Here is a 17,626-nt window from a genome sequence, read left to right as displayed (position 1 = left end):
GGGGAGGCAGAGGGGGAAAAGTGGTGGGGAGGGGTGAAAGATGCATGAGTTTCAAGAAAGAGACCAGGCAAAGAAAGGGCAAAGGAGGGAGGACTCGATGCGATCGGCGCTCCGGCCATCGGGCCTCGACTGCTAGGGTCTGAGCGCGGTCGCCGCCCACTCCGCTCCCCTTCCCTCCCCTCGCGTCCTCTCCCCTCCCCGCTTCGCGCCTCCGCCGCCGGCCCGGCCTGCGCGAGCTCAGAAGCTGCCCGCTCACCCGAGACGCCATGTACCGGCTCCTGTCAGCTGTGACCGCCCAGGTCGCGACCCCCGGGGGCTGCGCCTGGGGCTGCGGGCGGCGTGCAGCCCACCGGCGCGCCGGGCTGCCGCCGCTCGGCCCCGGCTGGGTCGGGGGCCTCGGGCTGGGGCTGGGGCTGGGGCTGGCGCTCGGGGTGAAGCTGGCCGGCGGGCTAAGGGGCGCGTCCTCCGAGCCGACCCCCGCGGCGCCCGACCGCGAGGCGTTGCCTCAGGCCGAGCCGCTGCCACCGCAGGAGCAGCCCCTCGCCTCGTGGTCTCCACAGACTCCGCCGCAGCCCCACTCCAGGCACTTCGCCAGAGCCATCGACAGCAGCCGTGACCTCCTGCACAGGATCAAGGTGCGGCGACGGGAGGGGGGCGTAGGCGGCCGGGAACGCGGCGCCCAACCCCGGCGTCACCCGGGAATGAGACCCCTTGGTGGTTGTCTCTCGGGGCGAGGGGACCCCACCCCGGGCGGCGGGATGCCCGCAGCCGGCTTCCGAGAAAGACTTCCCGTTTCCCGACCTCCCAGTCACGGTCAGGCGCTCTCGGGGGGTTGCCCAAGTCGGGGCGGAGGTCACCGCCCGCCTCGCGGACCGCCCCTTCCCCCTCGAGGTGCCCAGCGGCACACCCCTCACGGTTACCCCGGGGTTCGGCCAGGGCCGAGGGGGCGGGCCCCGGGCCGAGGGGCGGGGCGGGGCGGGGCGGGGCCTCGGGGAGGCTGGAGGAGCGCGCCGGCGGACGCGCGAGGAGGCTCCGCCTGGCTTTGAACTGTTCTTTTCCTCCGCTCTTAGGATGAGGTGGGCGCGCCGGGCATAGTGGTTGGAGTCTCTGTAGATGGAAGAGAAGTCTGGTCAGAAGGTGGGCTCAGAAAAGTTTTATTTCTTGGCTTGTTTTGTGTCAGTCGGTGAATGAAATCTTGACGCTTTCCTGTTTGGAGTGAATCCCATGAAGTGCTGTTCAGTTTTCATAAAACCGTACATACTGCGGAGAAATCATGTTTAACAGACCAAAGAATCGGGTTTTTTATGAACAGCAAGGTTTAAAATGTGACTCTAGTGAATAAATTGGACTCTTAAAGTTGGCTTGTTTCTATGCTACTTTCCTGTAGGACTGGGTTTATTGTTCTCAAAGCTGTGTGTTAAGCAGTCTGTTAACTGCACCTATGTAGATAACCTTTATGAGTAGATAAAACGTCAGAATTTTGTGTTTTCTTTAACTCAATCAACGACTTACTTGAGTCCTCTGTCTGTAAAATACACTGTACTGAGAACTGGGGATATACACGATTCCTTGTCCTTAATGTGTTTATAAGCTACTTTATCACTTTTTTTTTTTTTAACTGTGCAGAAGTGTCAGCTATTTTTTCAAACAAAAAGGCAGCCGCTTTGGAAGAGAAATTTCTAATCATTTTATGATAGTTTTATCAAAGCATGTTTTATAACTTGATTCTTGATTTACTTTTCCGTTGCACACAAATTAGTCCAATTGGTCATAGCAGGTTTTTTAGAACATTACTTTTAGGAAATGTTTCAGACATCATTTAGCAGAAGTACTACTTTTAGAAGCTGATAGGAGCAGTAGAGTTTTGAATTTAAAGAAAAATGACTCTTCCCCCAAGTTAAAGTATAGCTAATCAATATACCTAATACGAAAGATAATTGTAATAAAAATTATATAAATGCTCTATAGTTGAGGGCTTTATTTTTATGAAAATATTTTTCAGCATAATCTATATTTACAGTAGAAAATAATTATTGTATGCCTTTTTATTCTTTTCAAATCTCAATTCTTTGTATGTGTTAGATTTCTACACTTTTGGCCTACAGAAGATGAAACCATACTTAAAACATTTTCTAGAAGGAGCTTCAACTAGTAGTACATTTTTTTCTTTTGACTTGCAGCTGAATTAAATTGATGCTAAACTAGATTGGCTTTGCAGGGCATCTTTTCATGTTTGTTTTTATTGGTGGTTATTTTTAGGAATTTAGTGGAAACTCAAAGGTCAAGAATAAATGTAATCTGAAGAACAGTGATGTTTTCTTTAGAGAATGTAGAGTAATTTATTTAAAATGTGGAATATCCAAATTGTTAGAAAAGCTAAGAAAAATCAGTATCTGAGTCAAAAAATTACTGTTATGCACAAAGTACTATTTTCAGTTTAGTTATAAGGTTAAATTGTTAGGCTTACTGTTGTCAGAATGGCTAAGACTCTCATCCATTGCCTTTTGATATTAATTAACTTACGGAAGTGGAATTTCTTTTCCTTTAGATAAACACACCGAATGTTTTAAGATAGTATCAGTTCAGTTTTTGAAGACTTCTTTGACCATGAAGCCTATTAATAGTGACTTTTTGCTTTTTTCCCCCGAAGGTTTAGGTTATGCTGATGTTGAGAACCGTGTGCCATGCAAGCCAGAGACAGTTATGAGAATTGCCAGTATCAGCAAAAGCCTCACTATGGTTGCTCTTGCCAAATTGTGGGAAGCAGGGAAACTGGACCTTGATATTCCAGTACAACATTATGTTCCTGAATTCCCAGAAAAAGAGTATGAAGGTGAAAAGGTAATGAAACTCACAATTCATTTTTCTAATGACATTTAAGTGGCTTAAAAGGTTTCATAAGATTCTTTGGTTTGTTTTTAATTATTTTTAATGGGTTAAAGTTTTGTTTTATCCAGATAATAACCCAGTGGGCATTTTTCTGAAATTTGAGGCTAAACTTGTGCACATGACACATTTTTTCCAGCAGCAGTTTAAAATGGAAAATATTACTGAGGCATTATTCCAAGGCTACTAACTTTTTATTACACAGTTGAACACTGTAATTGAATTTTTGTGTTTTTACAATTAGGTTTCTGTCACAACAAGATTATTGATTTCTCACTTAAGTGGAATTCGTCATTATGAAAAGGACATGAAAAAGGTGAAAGAAGAGAAAGCTTGTAAAGCCTTGAAGATGATGAAAGGGACGTTGGAATCTGACCAAGAAAAAGAGTTAAAAGAAAGAGCAGGCAAAAGTAATGAAAAGAATGACTTTGCTAAAGCTAAGACAGAGCACGATAATGAAGCCAAAGGCCGGAATTCAAAACCTTGCAAGAAAAAGAATGATTTTGAACAAGGCGAATTATATTTGAAGGAAAAGTTTGAAAATTCAATTGAATCCCTAAGATTGTTTAAAAATGACCCCTTGTTCTTTAAACCTGGTGAGTATTAATTTCTTCTCTTTACAAAGTCATCGTTATTCAAGTATTAATTTTCAGAAAATCTAAAATGATACCATCCTGAGTGCATTCGATGTGGTTGATGATTATGGCATGGGTTTTCCTGTCAGTCTGATGCCTGCCTTTTTGTCTATAGTTCGTATCAGAGCCTAGCATCCAGGCAGCTAGTTGTTTGTTTTAGCCTCATTGGAGGCTACCTAGACATTTAGTGGATTCTCAGTATTGAGATATTCATGGAAAAAATTATATATTGGAATAATAGTTCTCCAAATAAAATCTGGGCCAAAGTTGGCATGATAAAGTGTTGTTAACATTTTAGTATTTCATTAGTATTTAATTTCGTATTTAAATTGTTCAACTTATTTCGTGCTTTCATTGCATGAAGAAGTTAGTGTCCATCAACTTAATTTTATTTCCCCAAGAGCTGATCTATAAAAATAATCTTTTTGTATACTTTCTGGTATGTCTACTGAAATCACTTAAGTTACATTTAGGTTTATGTACTTGTATTCCATTTTCATTTTAAGGTTTTGTTTTGTTTTGTTTTTACCATGAATAGATATTATATAGGTATAATAAATAAGGGCAAAGAAATATGATTATGGATTTTGCCTTAAAAAATAAGGTTCCCATCCATTTTTAGTACAGATCATACAATCTCTGTTTCTAGAATCTAAAATGATATACAGGTATGTATTCAAAACAATATATATATTTGTATATGTATTTGTGTTTTAATATATATTTGAAACAATGTTTTTATACTTACATATATTTTACTTAAAAAAAAGAATTTGCACAACTGTTTATGCCTGAAATGATGAGTAGTTAGGTATATTAAGAATAAGACAGTTAACTCACAAAACCAATTTGCTTTTCTTTCCCTTTCTGTTCCGTTGCCAGTTGGAAGGATTTTTTAGTTTAGAGATAGAATTTATTTTCTTATTTCATTATCACAGAAAGAAATAGATTCATGTGAAATTTTACGTATACTGATCATTTTATTTTTGTGTTAGGGACATGGAATAAGCAGGGCCATTGCAAAGTTGACTAAATTTGTTAATGTTTCATCCATGATCTTCCCCTAAATGCTAAAGTAAAATACTCCAGTTTTAAAGATATGCCAGTTTTCAGTGGGAATATATTTTACATGATTTTAAATAATAATGAAGTATTTTCTTTTTTTCCCCCCTTACAATGATGTCTCAAGGTAGTCAGTTTTTGTATTCAACTTTTGGCTATACCCTACTGGCAGCCATAGTAGAAAGAGCTTCAGGATATAAATATTTGGACTATATGCAGAAAATATTCCATGACTTGGATATGCTGACAACTGTGCAGGAAGAAAATGAACCAGTGATTTACAATAGAGCAAGGTAAATGAATACCTTCTGGTGTGTCTAGCTGTATCTCATCTTCAGAATATGTTATCAGTTCAAAGTCACATTTTCTTTAACTCCATTCCAAAATCAACTTGCCACATTTTGGGAGCTTTCCTGCATGTCTGTTTTTCCACCTATAATGTAAGGGAAATAAAGTGTATTTGTGGGCAGAGGATGTAGCTCAGTGGTAGAGTGCTTGCTTAGCATGCATGAGGTCTTGGGTTCAATCCCCAGAACTTCTGTTAAAATAAATAAATAAATAAACCTATTAACCCCCCCCCCCCAAATAAAGGGATTATTTCAGTCTCTTTAAAATAAAAACATTTTTAAAAAAATTTTTTAAATAAAATGTATCTGTAAAGGACCCCAAGATCCTTAGATGAAAGATAGCAACAATAATTCAAGCACATGAATGATTAAAACAAAATTGCTCCCATCGTGGGCATTTATAATTTGCTCTTCCATTATCCCTTCCCTTAAGTTTTAGTTAATGCTTTGTTTATTTACCTTTTATTGTTTTTAATTGTTTTTAATTTTGAAATGACTTCATACTTATAGAAACTTATACTAGTATATATTTATGCTTGTACAAAGAATTTTTATACACCTTTCACCTAGATTCCCCAAATGATAATCATTATCTGTCTGTCTGTATGTTATTTTTTTCTCAGCCATTTGGAAATAAGTTGCAGACATGGTACCCCTTATCCCATAAATACTTAAATGTGTATTTTTAAATAAAGACATTCAGGAAATTAACATCAACAGTGTGCTCACATCAAATCTACAGACCTTATTCAGTTTGCCAATTGTCCCAATAATGTCCTTTATAAGAAAAGGAAAGTACAATTTTCTTTTCTGGTGTAGTCTAATATAGGATTACACATCATATTTAGTTGTCAAGTCTCTTAGAAGTCACATGAGTTCTATTTGTTCCTTAACTGGTGATGGTAATTTTAATTGTTTTGTTGAGGCTGTATATACCAGGTTTCTCCACTGTAAGAGTTTAAAATCATTTTATTGAAATATATCAACTAAAATTTTATCATAATTTTTACTAGTAATTTGTGTGTGTGGGGAGGATTGGGAGAGAATTCTGAGGCTTAAGACTAATGTTAAGTTTTACAGTTACAGTGTTTCTTTTTCTGTTTTACTCTTTTTTTTTAAACATTTTTTTATTGAGTTATAGTCATTTTACAATGTTGTGTCAAATTCCAGTGTAGAGCACAATCCCATTTTACTCTTGAGAAAGGTAACAACACATTTAACAAATCAACTGTTACTTTTACCTTTTAAGTTTCCATTAGTACATACTTTACAAATGGCTTAATAGTACTTGACTAGGTGAAATGGTGAATTAGGTTTATTTTCCTGTCCCAATATACTAGTTTTGTTCAATCTTCTGTTGTATTTAGTTAAATTACCATTTTAAAATTACCAGCTTATTTAAAAGTATCAAATGTGCATTGTAAATCAGCCTGAAGGGGCTTTTTGGAACCTAAACAAATTAGGTTAGCAGCAAGCAATGAATTTTAATTTTTAAATGATGTGTAGTGTTCAACCACTTCAGACAGTGTTTATTATTTTTTAGTTCAACATTACATTCTACTGAAAAGCTTAAGAAAAAATGATAAATACCTGAAGTTTTCAGTTGAATCCAGAAAAGATTCTCTAGTAAAGATGGCATAGATGCATGACCTTATTTTGATTTAGATCTAACTATTTGATAACAAATATCTACACTTTTTTATAAGGGAGAGAAGAACATTATGTATAATCATTGAGTCTCTATTTTCAGCTGAAAATTAAGGCTCCATGAAGGTGCAGACTGCCAGGCAGCTATCATTTTATGTTTTCTTAATGAGTGGTTAATTTATGACTTGCTCAAAAATCAAAATACGGTGTATGATGTTGAGTTAATTTCATTTTATTTCCCGTTCTTTGAAAAAAGGCAGTGGGTTTCTGTTTCTACTGTTAAAGGTTCCTATCAGCTCTGGGTTTTTTCTTCAGATGTTGAAGATGCTAAAGGAGTAGTTGATTCATTTTATGTAGATTAAATGGGCTGCAGAAATAAAATAGGGCACAAAAAAAGAAGGAAACATTGTTACCTAGGAAAATATTCTGTCCATTTGCTTTGTTTTTATTTTGCTTGATAAAATATCTATTTGGGCCTCTAAAACTCAACTCTGATTCTTGTTTATTTTTATAATATTCCAAAAGAATTTAGACGTACCAACTTTTGGGGGAAGTTCAGGAAGTGAAAGAAATCTTCTCAAAGATAATATATTTTTAAAAACATTAAAGTAAAACTTAGTAAATGTGTATGTTTCTGTTCATTTGTTTTATGGTACCATTTTGCAGGAAATAAAATTTCCAGCAAGTTTGTAGCTTTGTTTAGTCTACTGACCCTTTGGTATAATCATAAATTAAATATGTTTATATTATCTTGACCTAGGCTTTTTAGAGTTATTTTATCCTGAGTAGATATTTATCATCTTTATCACTCTTCTGTCTGTATGTGTGTGTTTAAAACAGTGCCTCCCAGTGTCTGTCACCTCTTTAAGGTATTTCCCCAGAATCCCACCCTAAAATACTGCTTATGTTTCTTTGATCAGAATTTTAGCAACAGACCACATTCAGCTGTAAGTGATGCAGCAAAATTAGTTTTCAGCTGGGTACATTGTTGCCCTGAATAAAACTGGGATTTTTCTTAAATGAAATAAGACTATTGACTCTCTATATGTAGATAAATATATTTATCTCAAGTATATTCTGTTTAGACAAGTAAACTAAATAACACTTTAAGCAAAGACCCACAGGGAAGTGGCATTAATGTTCTTTTCACTGAAAGACATTCAGTTTGTTGGTGGGGGACTCCGTAGTCAATGCATTAGCCTCCTCTGTTCGTATTTTTCTCTGTTTGGCACAATACTTAAGACAAAAATCTCCTTCATAATTGGATAGGACCAAAATCAAATGGATGTTTTCTGAAGTGCTTGCTGTATATTGATAATATAGATATAGCCTTTACCTTCTCTTTTTGTCTTTATTATTATTTATTATCTTTATTTTCTAGAGTATCTTCTAAAATTAAGCATTGTTACTTATGAAGCTCTTTTTCATGGACTCTTGTAGTAGGTTCAGTCTATGTTAATGCTAAACGTTAGAATAAGATTGGTTTTAATAACATGCATTTTAAATTTTGTGGATTTTTTACCTTCTTATAGCAACAAAATATAATGTGGTATGTAATGGTTTCTGCAGGCATTTAAGAAGCATTTTAAAAATACAAATATTTTGAATTTGTAAGTTTGTAGATATAAAGTTCTGTGGTAATACAGTGTTCTTGTGCCGAATCTGGAGATTCTTAAATAAGTAGGAAAAGGCTGTTTGTTGTCTGGCATCATTTCATCAATTTTTCAGTTACAAAGATGTCCCAGTAATTTAAGAACTTGTGTCTATAATTCTTTTTAGAGCAGAAATTCCTTAAGAATTTGAAATAGTAAAGTTATCATTCAGTTGAACAAAATTATTTTTAGGAAAAGTCATTAATTTGTCCTCTGTGAGAAGAAATCAAGAGATTAAAGTCTAGACTTTTCCTATTTAGAGTTTAGAATACTAGGTTAAAGTCTAGAATTCTCCGTATACTTTTATTTTAAAGGAGGAATGACTGAATCATCCTAATTTCCGGCCTTGATTTAAGTGCTTTGAAACACTTTACTGTTTAAAGGAAGTTGCGCAAAGCTGGTTATTAACCAAAATAGATTGGTAGTTCTCTCTTAGTTTACAAACTTGGAGTTCACTGTAAAAAATATATTTCTCAATGTGAAAATGTGTTCCTGTTATGTGGCTTCTTTCAGATTTGACTGGCTGGAATTACAAGTGTAATCAGGGCTCAGGCAGAAAGTAATGAGGACCTAAAATACAGGAGTGGCTATAGGAATGGAAACCATGGAGAAAGGTGGGACACAAAGCTGAGGGTGAATAGTAGGATTTGGCATTATTGGATGTGAATGTTGAGGGCAAGAGAGGCAACCAACATTGTAGTAGAGAAGAGAAACATGAGATAAAGTTGTGGAAGACATTCGTTTTGGACATGTTCACTTTGAGCAGTGAGAAGACCATATATTAAATCATTGGTCCTCAAGATTCTCTGTAGACTTTTTTTAACCTTCAAAGCACATACCTGTGGTCACCCCTGCTTTACCCAATATTATGACTTGAACTTTCTGGGGACATTTAAGAATCTTGAAGGAAGAAAGAGGAGCCATTTTTCTTTGTCTTTTTAAAATAAGGTTTATTTCTTTTCTTTTCTTTCTTCTTCTTTTTTTTTTTTCTTTCTTTAGTGGAGACACTGGGGATTGAGCCCAGGACCTAGTGCATACCAAGCATGCGCTCTAACCAGTGAGCTGGACTCCCCATCCATTTTTCAAATTATGTGTGCTCATTGTTCCTCTAAAGTTATGAATTTGGGGAGGATGATGCCCATATGTGATTCTGATAAACAACTTTGAGAAAAAAACAAATTTGAGAATTATAAATGCTAGTAGAAAATCTGGCTGTAAATCTGGAGCAAGGGTTGTGGTACAGCTGCAGTTTTGTAGCTATCTCTGTGGAAAAGAAGACCTGAAACACTGGAACCGCTGGTGATTGTAGAGATATGGGGACTCATAGGATCGAGAGCTAGAAAAGAGAGCTCAGAGCAAACTGGCCTGCGGGGAGGGTCAGTGAAGCCCTGGGCAACCAGGATGAGGAGCTTACAAAGGAAATTAGAAGGTCCTTGGTAACCCACAAGAGAGCTGGTTGGTAGAGATGGGGGAGCAGAAGCCATATTTTAAGGAATTGAATGAAGGGAGAGGTGAGTGCGTGGAAACACCAGGTACAGACTATTTCGTGTAGTTTGGCAATAAATGATAGTGAAAGGTCTGGTAGCTAGAAGCTGTAACAAGGATAAAAAAGATTTAAAAAAAAATTTTCCCCTTAGGATATAGGAAACTAGAGCATTTTGTGAACTAAGATGAAGAAGTCAAAGTTCCTAGCATAACACACAAAGTCCTTTGTGACTGTGTCTTGTCCCATGTCTACTCCTCCAGCATCATCTTTTGAAGCTCTCTGCTTCAGCAAAAGTAAACTACTTTGCTCCCCAGCCCAGTCTCTGTGAGCAGGCATTTCAACAAGGCTAGCTCTCACTAGTGCTTAGGATTCCTCATACCCATCTTGTTAGTATTGCAGAATTTGGGGCCCTCCCCAGACGTACTGAAGTAGAATCTGCGTTTTAACAAAATCCTCAGTTGATTCATATTTTGCTTTGAAATTCAAGAGCTGTCCAACAAGACTGTTAGCCCTTTGAGAGCAGCCACAGTATGAGGTTTTACTTGTCTCTCCAGTGCCTTGCAAGGAGTCTACATTAAGTATTTGGCCAACAAATGATGCTTTCATGTGTTCAATGTATTTACGAAGCACTTAGTGGATGGCAGGTACTGTTCCAGATAGGGAAATCATCAGTGAACCAGGTAGATAAGATTCCTGCCCTCATGAGACTTACATTGCGTGGGAAGAAACAGACAAACGTGTAAACTGAGAATCTCAAATGTTGATATGAAGAAAATAAAACAGGATGATGGGATGCAGAGGGAGAGTTTTAGGCCATGTCAGTTGAGCTGAGACTTGAAAGATAAGGAAAGCTAGTTCACCTTTTTGCAAATACAGAAATGTCTGGCGTGAAAGAAGTAAGGCAAGGTGTTGTAAGTGATGAGGTCAAAAGAGGTAAGCAGGGGCTAAATCACATTGGACAGTGAGTCTCAATAGTTTTAGACCCACTGCCCCTTAATTTAACAGATTGTTGTAACATCTCATTTAATATTCTGAAATGAAAGTGATAGATCACATAATCTACACTCAATACTCTAAAATATAAAGAATAAATAAAAGAAATATTTATAACACTTAAAATAAATAGTAGATATCTCAATATGTTAATGTTTACTCATGACAACATGAGAAGACATAATAAAGTCAGATGCAACCTAATACGTAAAAGTATTTTAAATGTGAAATGCAGACCAATACAGGTATATTGGTGCTTCAGCTCTTGGCCTTGGCGGCTAACTCTGGCTAAAGTTTGAGCAAAATAGAATGTAGTCTCTTCACTTTTCACAATGGTTACATTCAAAAAAAAATTCACTGTAGAGTAAAAATGTGCAAAAAGTACTTTGTGTTCACATAGGAGATGGAGAGGGTTCTAGGCTCAGCTAGTTATTAAGAGTTTTTTTACTTACATTAATAACTGATAGAATAGTTGAAGGTCTCACAGGATATAGGAGAATGCGCCACTGTGGACTTTTCCTGTACATCATAGGATATTTGGGACTCTTGGGCCCTTATCCACTAAGTGTCAGTAAGAGCCCACTAATAATCATGACAACTGAAAAATGCTTCTCAAAATTTCCCTTAAGGAGTTGGTACTGCCTCTGTTGAGGAGCACTGATTGTGTTGTAGGCCATAGTAAGAAATACGAATTTTTTTTCTCATTGCCGCGGTGACCATTGGAGGGTTTCAAATGGGTGGGAAAAAGGGGAGACAATCTGTGGCTTCTGCATGGAGGATGGACTGCAAGTAGGTAACATAATCTAGGAAGTGTAACTGGTGGAACAAGGCTGTAGAGGCAAGAAGAGTCAATCAAAGATGCAGGTAGTAGAATTAGTCTTAAAGACAACAGGAAAAAAGGGACTGGAGAGAAGGAAAAAAGATTGGATGATGCTGTAAATGCATCTTAAGATAAAGATGGGAGTTTCTAGCTCACTTTGGATGGCCTCAACCTTGTCAGTAAAACAAAGGATATGGTTACCCGCTGACTGGGCCTGAGGTAGGGTAGAGAACTGAGGGTAAAGAGACTGGGAATAGCTATTATGAAGAGTATACCAGGAAGTAACCAGGAAAAGCATAAAGGGGTTTGAGGACAGCAGTGAAGACCCTTAGCAAGAGTATGAGTTGTTATCAGCCAGCTTTGTTACAGGAGGTCCTGCAGCCTTTCTTGGCAGATACGGACTACCTACATTTATTCAGGATTGATGAATTGAGTAGTTTAAGTTCAGAAGAGTGAGGAACCCAAGGATGCTGGTGAGACCACAGCTGAAATAGTTGAAATGGCTGATGATATAGTTCAAGCTAGGAGTGAAAATCAAGTGAAAGCAGTAGGGACTAAAAGACCTGGAAAAATGGAAAGATTCAAGGGGAATGGATAGAGGTCCCACTGAGGGCAGAAAGAAGGTTCAGTTGGAGAGTTGGGACGACTGGGAGTCACATTCACAGGAAGAAAGTTCTGAGCATGAAACCTTAGTGTTAAAACAGTTTAAAGTGATGGTGAGACTCAAGTCTGACAGTGCTTAAGAATAGCCAACGTAGGATGAAGATGAAGGTCATTAGGGCTGAGACAGTCAGCAAACAGGAAACCCGACAGCACCATTTTGCTGTGAATCTTGCAAGGAAGGATCTTGATGAGCCAGGATTCTTTTTTTGCTTAATTATTTTGTGATCGCATCTCAGGTACCTAGTATTTACGGTACAGTCTCCTCATATTAGGATAGAAACCTCATGAGGTCAGTCTCTTTTGTTTAACACTTTATCCCAGCATCCAAACAGTGCCTGGCACGTACAGTAAAGGTAGGGAATCACCCACACACAAACTAATAGGGCAGTTAAAAGACAAAAGCAGTAAAATCCTCCGTATCCACAATAAGCAGTTAAAGGATACACAAAACAGATGTAAAGTATGATATCAAAACCAGTAATCGTGAGGGGAGGGGAGTACGAATGCAGGGTATCTAAAATGCATTTGAAATTAAGACAGCAACTTAAAGCAATCATGTATATATATAGACTTCTATGCCAAAACCTCACAATAACCTCAAACCGAACAGTGCCTGGCACATAGTAAGTGCTCCATGAGTGATTGTTGAATGCTTGAGTAAATAACAGCTATCATTTATTAAGCACCTATCAGAAATATGCAGAGTGCTTTATACATTTATTTCTTAACTCTGCAACGTAGACGTTTTTGTCCCTATTTTACAAATTAGGATGCTGAAGCAGAGAGGCAACAGACTGCCTGGGTTGTACTCCAACTCTGCCACTTGAAAGCTGTGTCACATTGGACAAGTTATTTATAGTCTCAGTGCCTCAGTTTCCTCATCTGTAAAATAAGAATGATAATGAAGTTTGCAAACTCCAGCTTCTCCCACCACACCAAGAAAGTACCACATCACATCATTATACATAGTGTTTCTATGTTATTCTTAACTAGGGGTGATGTAGTCTCCTTACAGATAATAACCTTATTCTTGAACATCCCCGCGTGTACATTTTTAGCTATAAAATTCCACATGGCACATGATTCATTGAGCCCAGGGACTAAGAATATCTACCAAACGCTAGGTGTTCCTGCATATATTTTGCACAAGGCAAATATATATCATGTGTAATACTAATCAGTACATTTTTCCCAGATGTTAGAAGTTTGATACACTCAGCATGGGCAAGCCTTGCCAATAGAGAAAACAGCCTGCTTTCTATGCTTTAATTACTCAGTTATCTTTGTTTCATTAGAATTTGAATCATACTGAAAATAGTGGTTAGTTTCTGAGAATACATGTTCACTACAGGGAAGTACAGTCTGTCTCATGTGTACAGTTTTCTGTTCATTTTCATGTATAAAGTCGATAATAGACTATCAAGTTTTTAATGATTATTCTTATTTCATTTTAGATTTTATGTTTACAATAAAAAGAGACGTCTTGTCAACACACCTTATGTGGATAACTCCTATAAATGGGCTGGTGGTGGATTTCTGTCTACAGTGGGTGACCTTCTGAAATTTGGGAATGCAATGCTGTATGGTTACCAAGTCGGGCTGTTTAAGAACTCAAATGAAAATCTTTTACCCGGATATCTCAAACCAGAAACAATGCTTATGATTTGGACACCAGTCCCTAACACAGAAATGTCTTGGGATAAAGAGGGTAAATATGCGATGGCATGGGGTGTTGTGGAAAAGAAGCAAACGTACGGTTCTTGTAGGAAGCAACGGCATTATGCCTCACATACTGGAAGTGCAGTGGGTGCCAGTAGTGTCCTGCTGGTCCTCCCTGAAGAACTGGATGCAGAAGCTATAAATAACAAGGTTCCCCCACGAGGAGTAGTTGTTTCTATCATATGTAACATGCAATCTGTTGGCCTCAATAGCACTGCTTTAAAGATTGCTCTGGAATTTGATAAAGACAGATCAGACTTACCTTAACATCACAGGTGCAGAATGAGCTGTTTTGGGTTTTGGGGGTTTTTTTCTTTGAAATATTGAAGTCCCTAAATACATGAGATTTTTTAAGAATAAATTTGTAATAGAGTGTAATTGAATGCAGAGAATTATGGACCTCTAATTGCTTAATTTTGTAACTGTCTTTTATTGTAGGATTAGTTCTTTATACTCAGGGAAGTAACTATATTTTTACTTTTTGAAAAAAAGTGTTAACTCTTGAAATAAAATATTCTGATTAAAAAATGTACTTTTTGAATGTGTAATGTAGAGAAAAATCTCATCCAGTAGGACCTCAAAATATTGTTCTTTTACTATGACAGCTGAAACAAGATTATGAGAAATGGTGTATTAGTTATTTATTGCCACTTAAAAGAACACACATTTATTATACCATGGTTTCTGAGGCTTGGGAATTCAGGAATAGCTTGGCTGGGGGGATCTGGCACCGGAGTCTGTAATAAGGATGCAGACAAGATGTTGTAGTCATCTAAAGGCTTCTCTGGTCTGGAGAAAATGCTTCCAAAATGGCTCATTCACTCTCATTACTGATGGCAAGAATCTGTCCTCTGACTTGTGGTTGGCAAGAGGCATTAGTTTCTTACCATGTGGATGTCTCTTTAGGACTGCTTGAATATCTCAATGTCATGATAATTGGATTCCCCCACAACAAACAATGAGAGAGAGAGAGAGAGAGAGAGAGAGGAATGAACCAGGCAGAAGTCAAAGTCTTTTTTAACCTAGCCTAAAAAGTCACATTTGCTGTATTCTGTAGATCGCACATACCAACCCTTATATAGTCTTGGAAGGACTACACAGGGTGTGAATGTGAATATCAGGAGGTGGAGGTCATTGGGGGTCATCCTGGAAGTTGGTTACTACAGTATGACCTTTCTTCCCCAATGGTTCATGTCTTTTCCACATGAAAAATACACTTCCTTCCCCTAAGTTCTCCAGAAAATTCATCTCATTACATCATCAGCTTGGAGCCCAGTATCTGTCATCTAAATCAGGTCTAGCGGTGGATGAAGCTCTTTGGGAGTAGTGCCCTAAGTATACCAACTCAGGTACAGTTCCTCTTGATCTTAAACCAAAGTACTTGAGTGAACTAAAGATGTTATTTGCTCCCCCCATCCAACCAGACACAGGTTGGCAGCTGCTTGAAAATAGTACTCAAGGCTTGGGAATAATTCTTGGCTATGTTTTCTGAGCCCTTGGTTCTTCCATCTGAGTCATTCTTTTTTCATGAAAGGCAGCATGTGTTTGCATCTGAGTGGTTTTCTCAGCCTGCTTTCTGCTTGTAGAAGTTTGGTGGTCCAAAGACCTCTTTTGTGTTCTCTGTTCAGTCTAAGTTAACAGTGTTCCTGCTAATATAATTTTTTAAAATATTGTGAGTCCCATACAAATCTCATTGGGGTTCATGCTTGTAAATGAAAGCCATACCCAAAAATCTCTTCAAAATACATCCCTCTCTAACTTAGAATTCTGCTGAGACAACTGGAGAAAACACCATCAAGCTTCCATTAAGACCTATTATTTAAATAGCTCTTTAAGGCACCATCTTGGCTTTTTCCTCAGTCTTAAAGGATCTTATAGTCACAGCCTCAACTTCATCTTTAGACCATTTTTGTCCTAGAAGTGCCCTAAATTTTATGTTTGCCTTAAAGCCATTTCTTAATTTTAGCATCGTTTGCCATCTGGAGAGTCTGGGAATTTCCCAAATCATGAATTATTGATTCCTTTTTGCTTAGTAGCCCTTCCTTTAGCTTATTTCTCTCCTGCATTTTAGTATAAGCAGGAAGAAGAGGCCAAGAGGCACGTTCAACACTGTCTGGAAATCTCAGCTAGAACACCCAGGTCATAAGGCACATTTTTCTGCTTTCTGTGTTCTTGCCAGCAGCACCACTGCTAAGCTTTCTGCCACTACAGAACAATAATCTTTCCTCCAATGTCCAAGATTTTCCTTACTCTCTTTTAAGTCCACAATTGCAGCCTCCTCAAAGGTCATTGTAATTCTAAACAGTTTCTTCAAGACTCCTCTGGCTTTCACTAACACTCTTTTCAAAGGCTTTCCAACTTTTTTTTTTAATTGAAGATTAGTTGATTTACAATAGTGTGTTAGTTTCTGGTGTACAGCATAGTGATTCAGTTATACATTTACATGTATATTCTTTTACAAATTTTTTTCCATTATAGGTTATTACAAAATATTGAATATAGTTCCCTGTGCTATACAACAGGACCTTGTTGTTATCCATTTTATATATAGTAGTTTGTATCTGCTAATCCCAAACTCCTAATCTGTCCCTCCCCCACCCCCTTTCACCTTTGGTAACCATAATTTTGTTTTCTATATCTGTGAGTAAGTTTCTGTTTTGTAATAAGTTCATTTGTATCATTTTTTAAGATTCCACGTATAAGTGATATATAATATTTGTCATTCTCTGTCTGACTTACTTCACTTAGTATGATAATCTCTAGGTCCACCACTGTTGCTACAAATGGCATTATTTCATTCTTTTTTATGGCTCAGTAGTATTTCATTGTAAAAATACACCACATCTTCTTTATCCAGTCATCTGTTGATGGACATTTAGGTTGTTTCCATGTCTTGGCTATTGTAAATAGTGCTGCTATGAACATTAGAGTGCATGTGTCTTTTTAAATTACAGTTTTCTCTGGATATGCCCAGGAGTGGGATTGCTGGATCATATGGTAAGTCTATTTTTAGTTTTTAAAGGAACCTCTTCTGTTTTCCATTGTAGCTGCACCAATTTACATTCCCACTAATAATGTAGGAGGGTTCCCTTTTCTCCCCATCCTCTCCAGCATTTATTACTTGTGGATTTTTTTTCCTTAGAATGTTTGTGCCTATATGACTACCAGTCTAAAGTAAGTAGATATAGTAATGGGTTAACATACTCGAAAAACAGGGTAACCACAAATCAAAACCATACAAGAGTCACAAAAGCCAAAGAGAAGAGAGCACAAGCATAATACAAAAGAAAATCATTAAACCACAAAAGGAAAACAAAAAGAAGAGAACAAAGAAGAAATACAAAAGCAACTGGAAAACAAGGTTTAAAATGGCAATAAACACACATCTATCAATAATCAATAATTAGTCAATGGACTAAATGCTCCAATCAAAAGACATAGAGTGGGGGGAAAAAGACATAGAGTGGCAGATTGGATAATAAAACAAGAGCTTACAATATGCTGCCTATAAGAGATCCACTTTAGAGCAAATGACACACAAAGATTGAAAGTGAGGGGAAGGAAAAAGATATTTTATGCAAATGGAAATGACAGGAAAGTGGGGATAGCAATACTCCTATCAGACAAAATAAACGTTAAAACAAATCCATAAAGGAAGATAAAGAAGGACACTATATAATGATAAAAGGATTGATACAAGAAGAAGATATTACACT

At 37.6% G+C, this 17,626-nt stretch overlaps 1 protein-coding gene across 2 annotated transcripts; it reads left to right on the top strand.

The window, feature by feature from the left end:
* Nucleotides 1–74: 74 nt before the first annotated feature.
* LACTB (lactamase beta) lies at nt 75–14,442 on the top strand. Of its 2 annotated transcripts, none has more exons than XR_012507765.1 (6): nt 75–635; nt 1,071–1,137; nt 2,651–2,841; nt 3,131–3,482; nt 4,715–4,876; nt 13,646–13,783. XR_012507765.1 is itself a non-coding variant. In XM_074366379.1 (6 exons), the coding sequence occupies exons 1-6, from the start codon at nt 267–269 to the stop codon at nt 14,175–14,177; spliced, it is 1,677 nt and encodes a 558-aa protein (XP_074222480.1). In that variant the 5' UTR covers nt 75–266; the 3' UTR covers nt 14,178–14,442. The 2 variants fall into 2 exon arrangements, 1 of the variants encoding a protein (XP_074222480.1); XM_074366379.1 differs by having other exon boundaries at nt 4,711–4,876; nt 13,646–14,442.
* Nucleotides 14,443–17,626: the final 3,184 nt, after the last annotated feature.

The sequence above is a fragment of the Camelus bactrianus genome, chromosome 6, assembly GCF_048773025.1.
Source record: "Camelus bactrianus isolate YW-2024 breed Bactrian camel chromosome 6, ASM4877302v1, whole genome shotgun sequence".
Classification (NCBI taxonomy): Eukaryota; Metazoa; Chordata; class Mammalia; order Artiodactyla; family Camelidae; genus Camelus; species Camelus bactrianus.
This window is presented reverse-complemented; position numbering and strand designations above follow the sequence as displayed.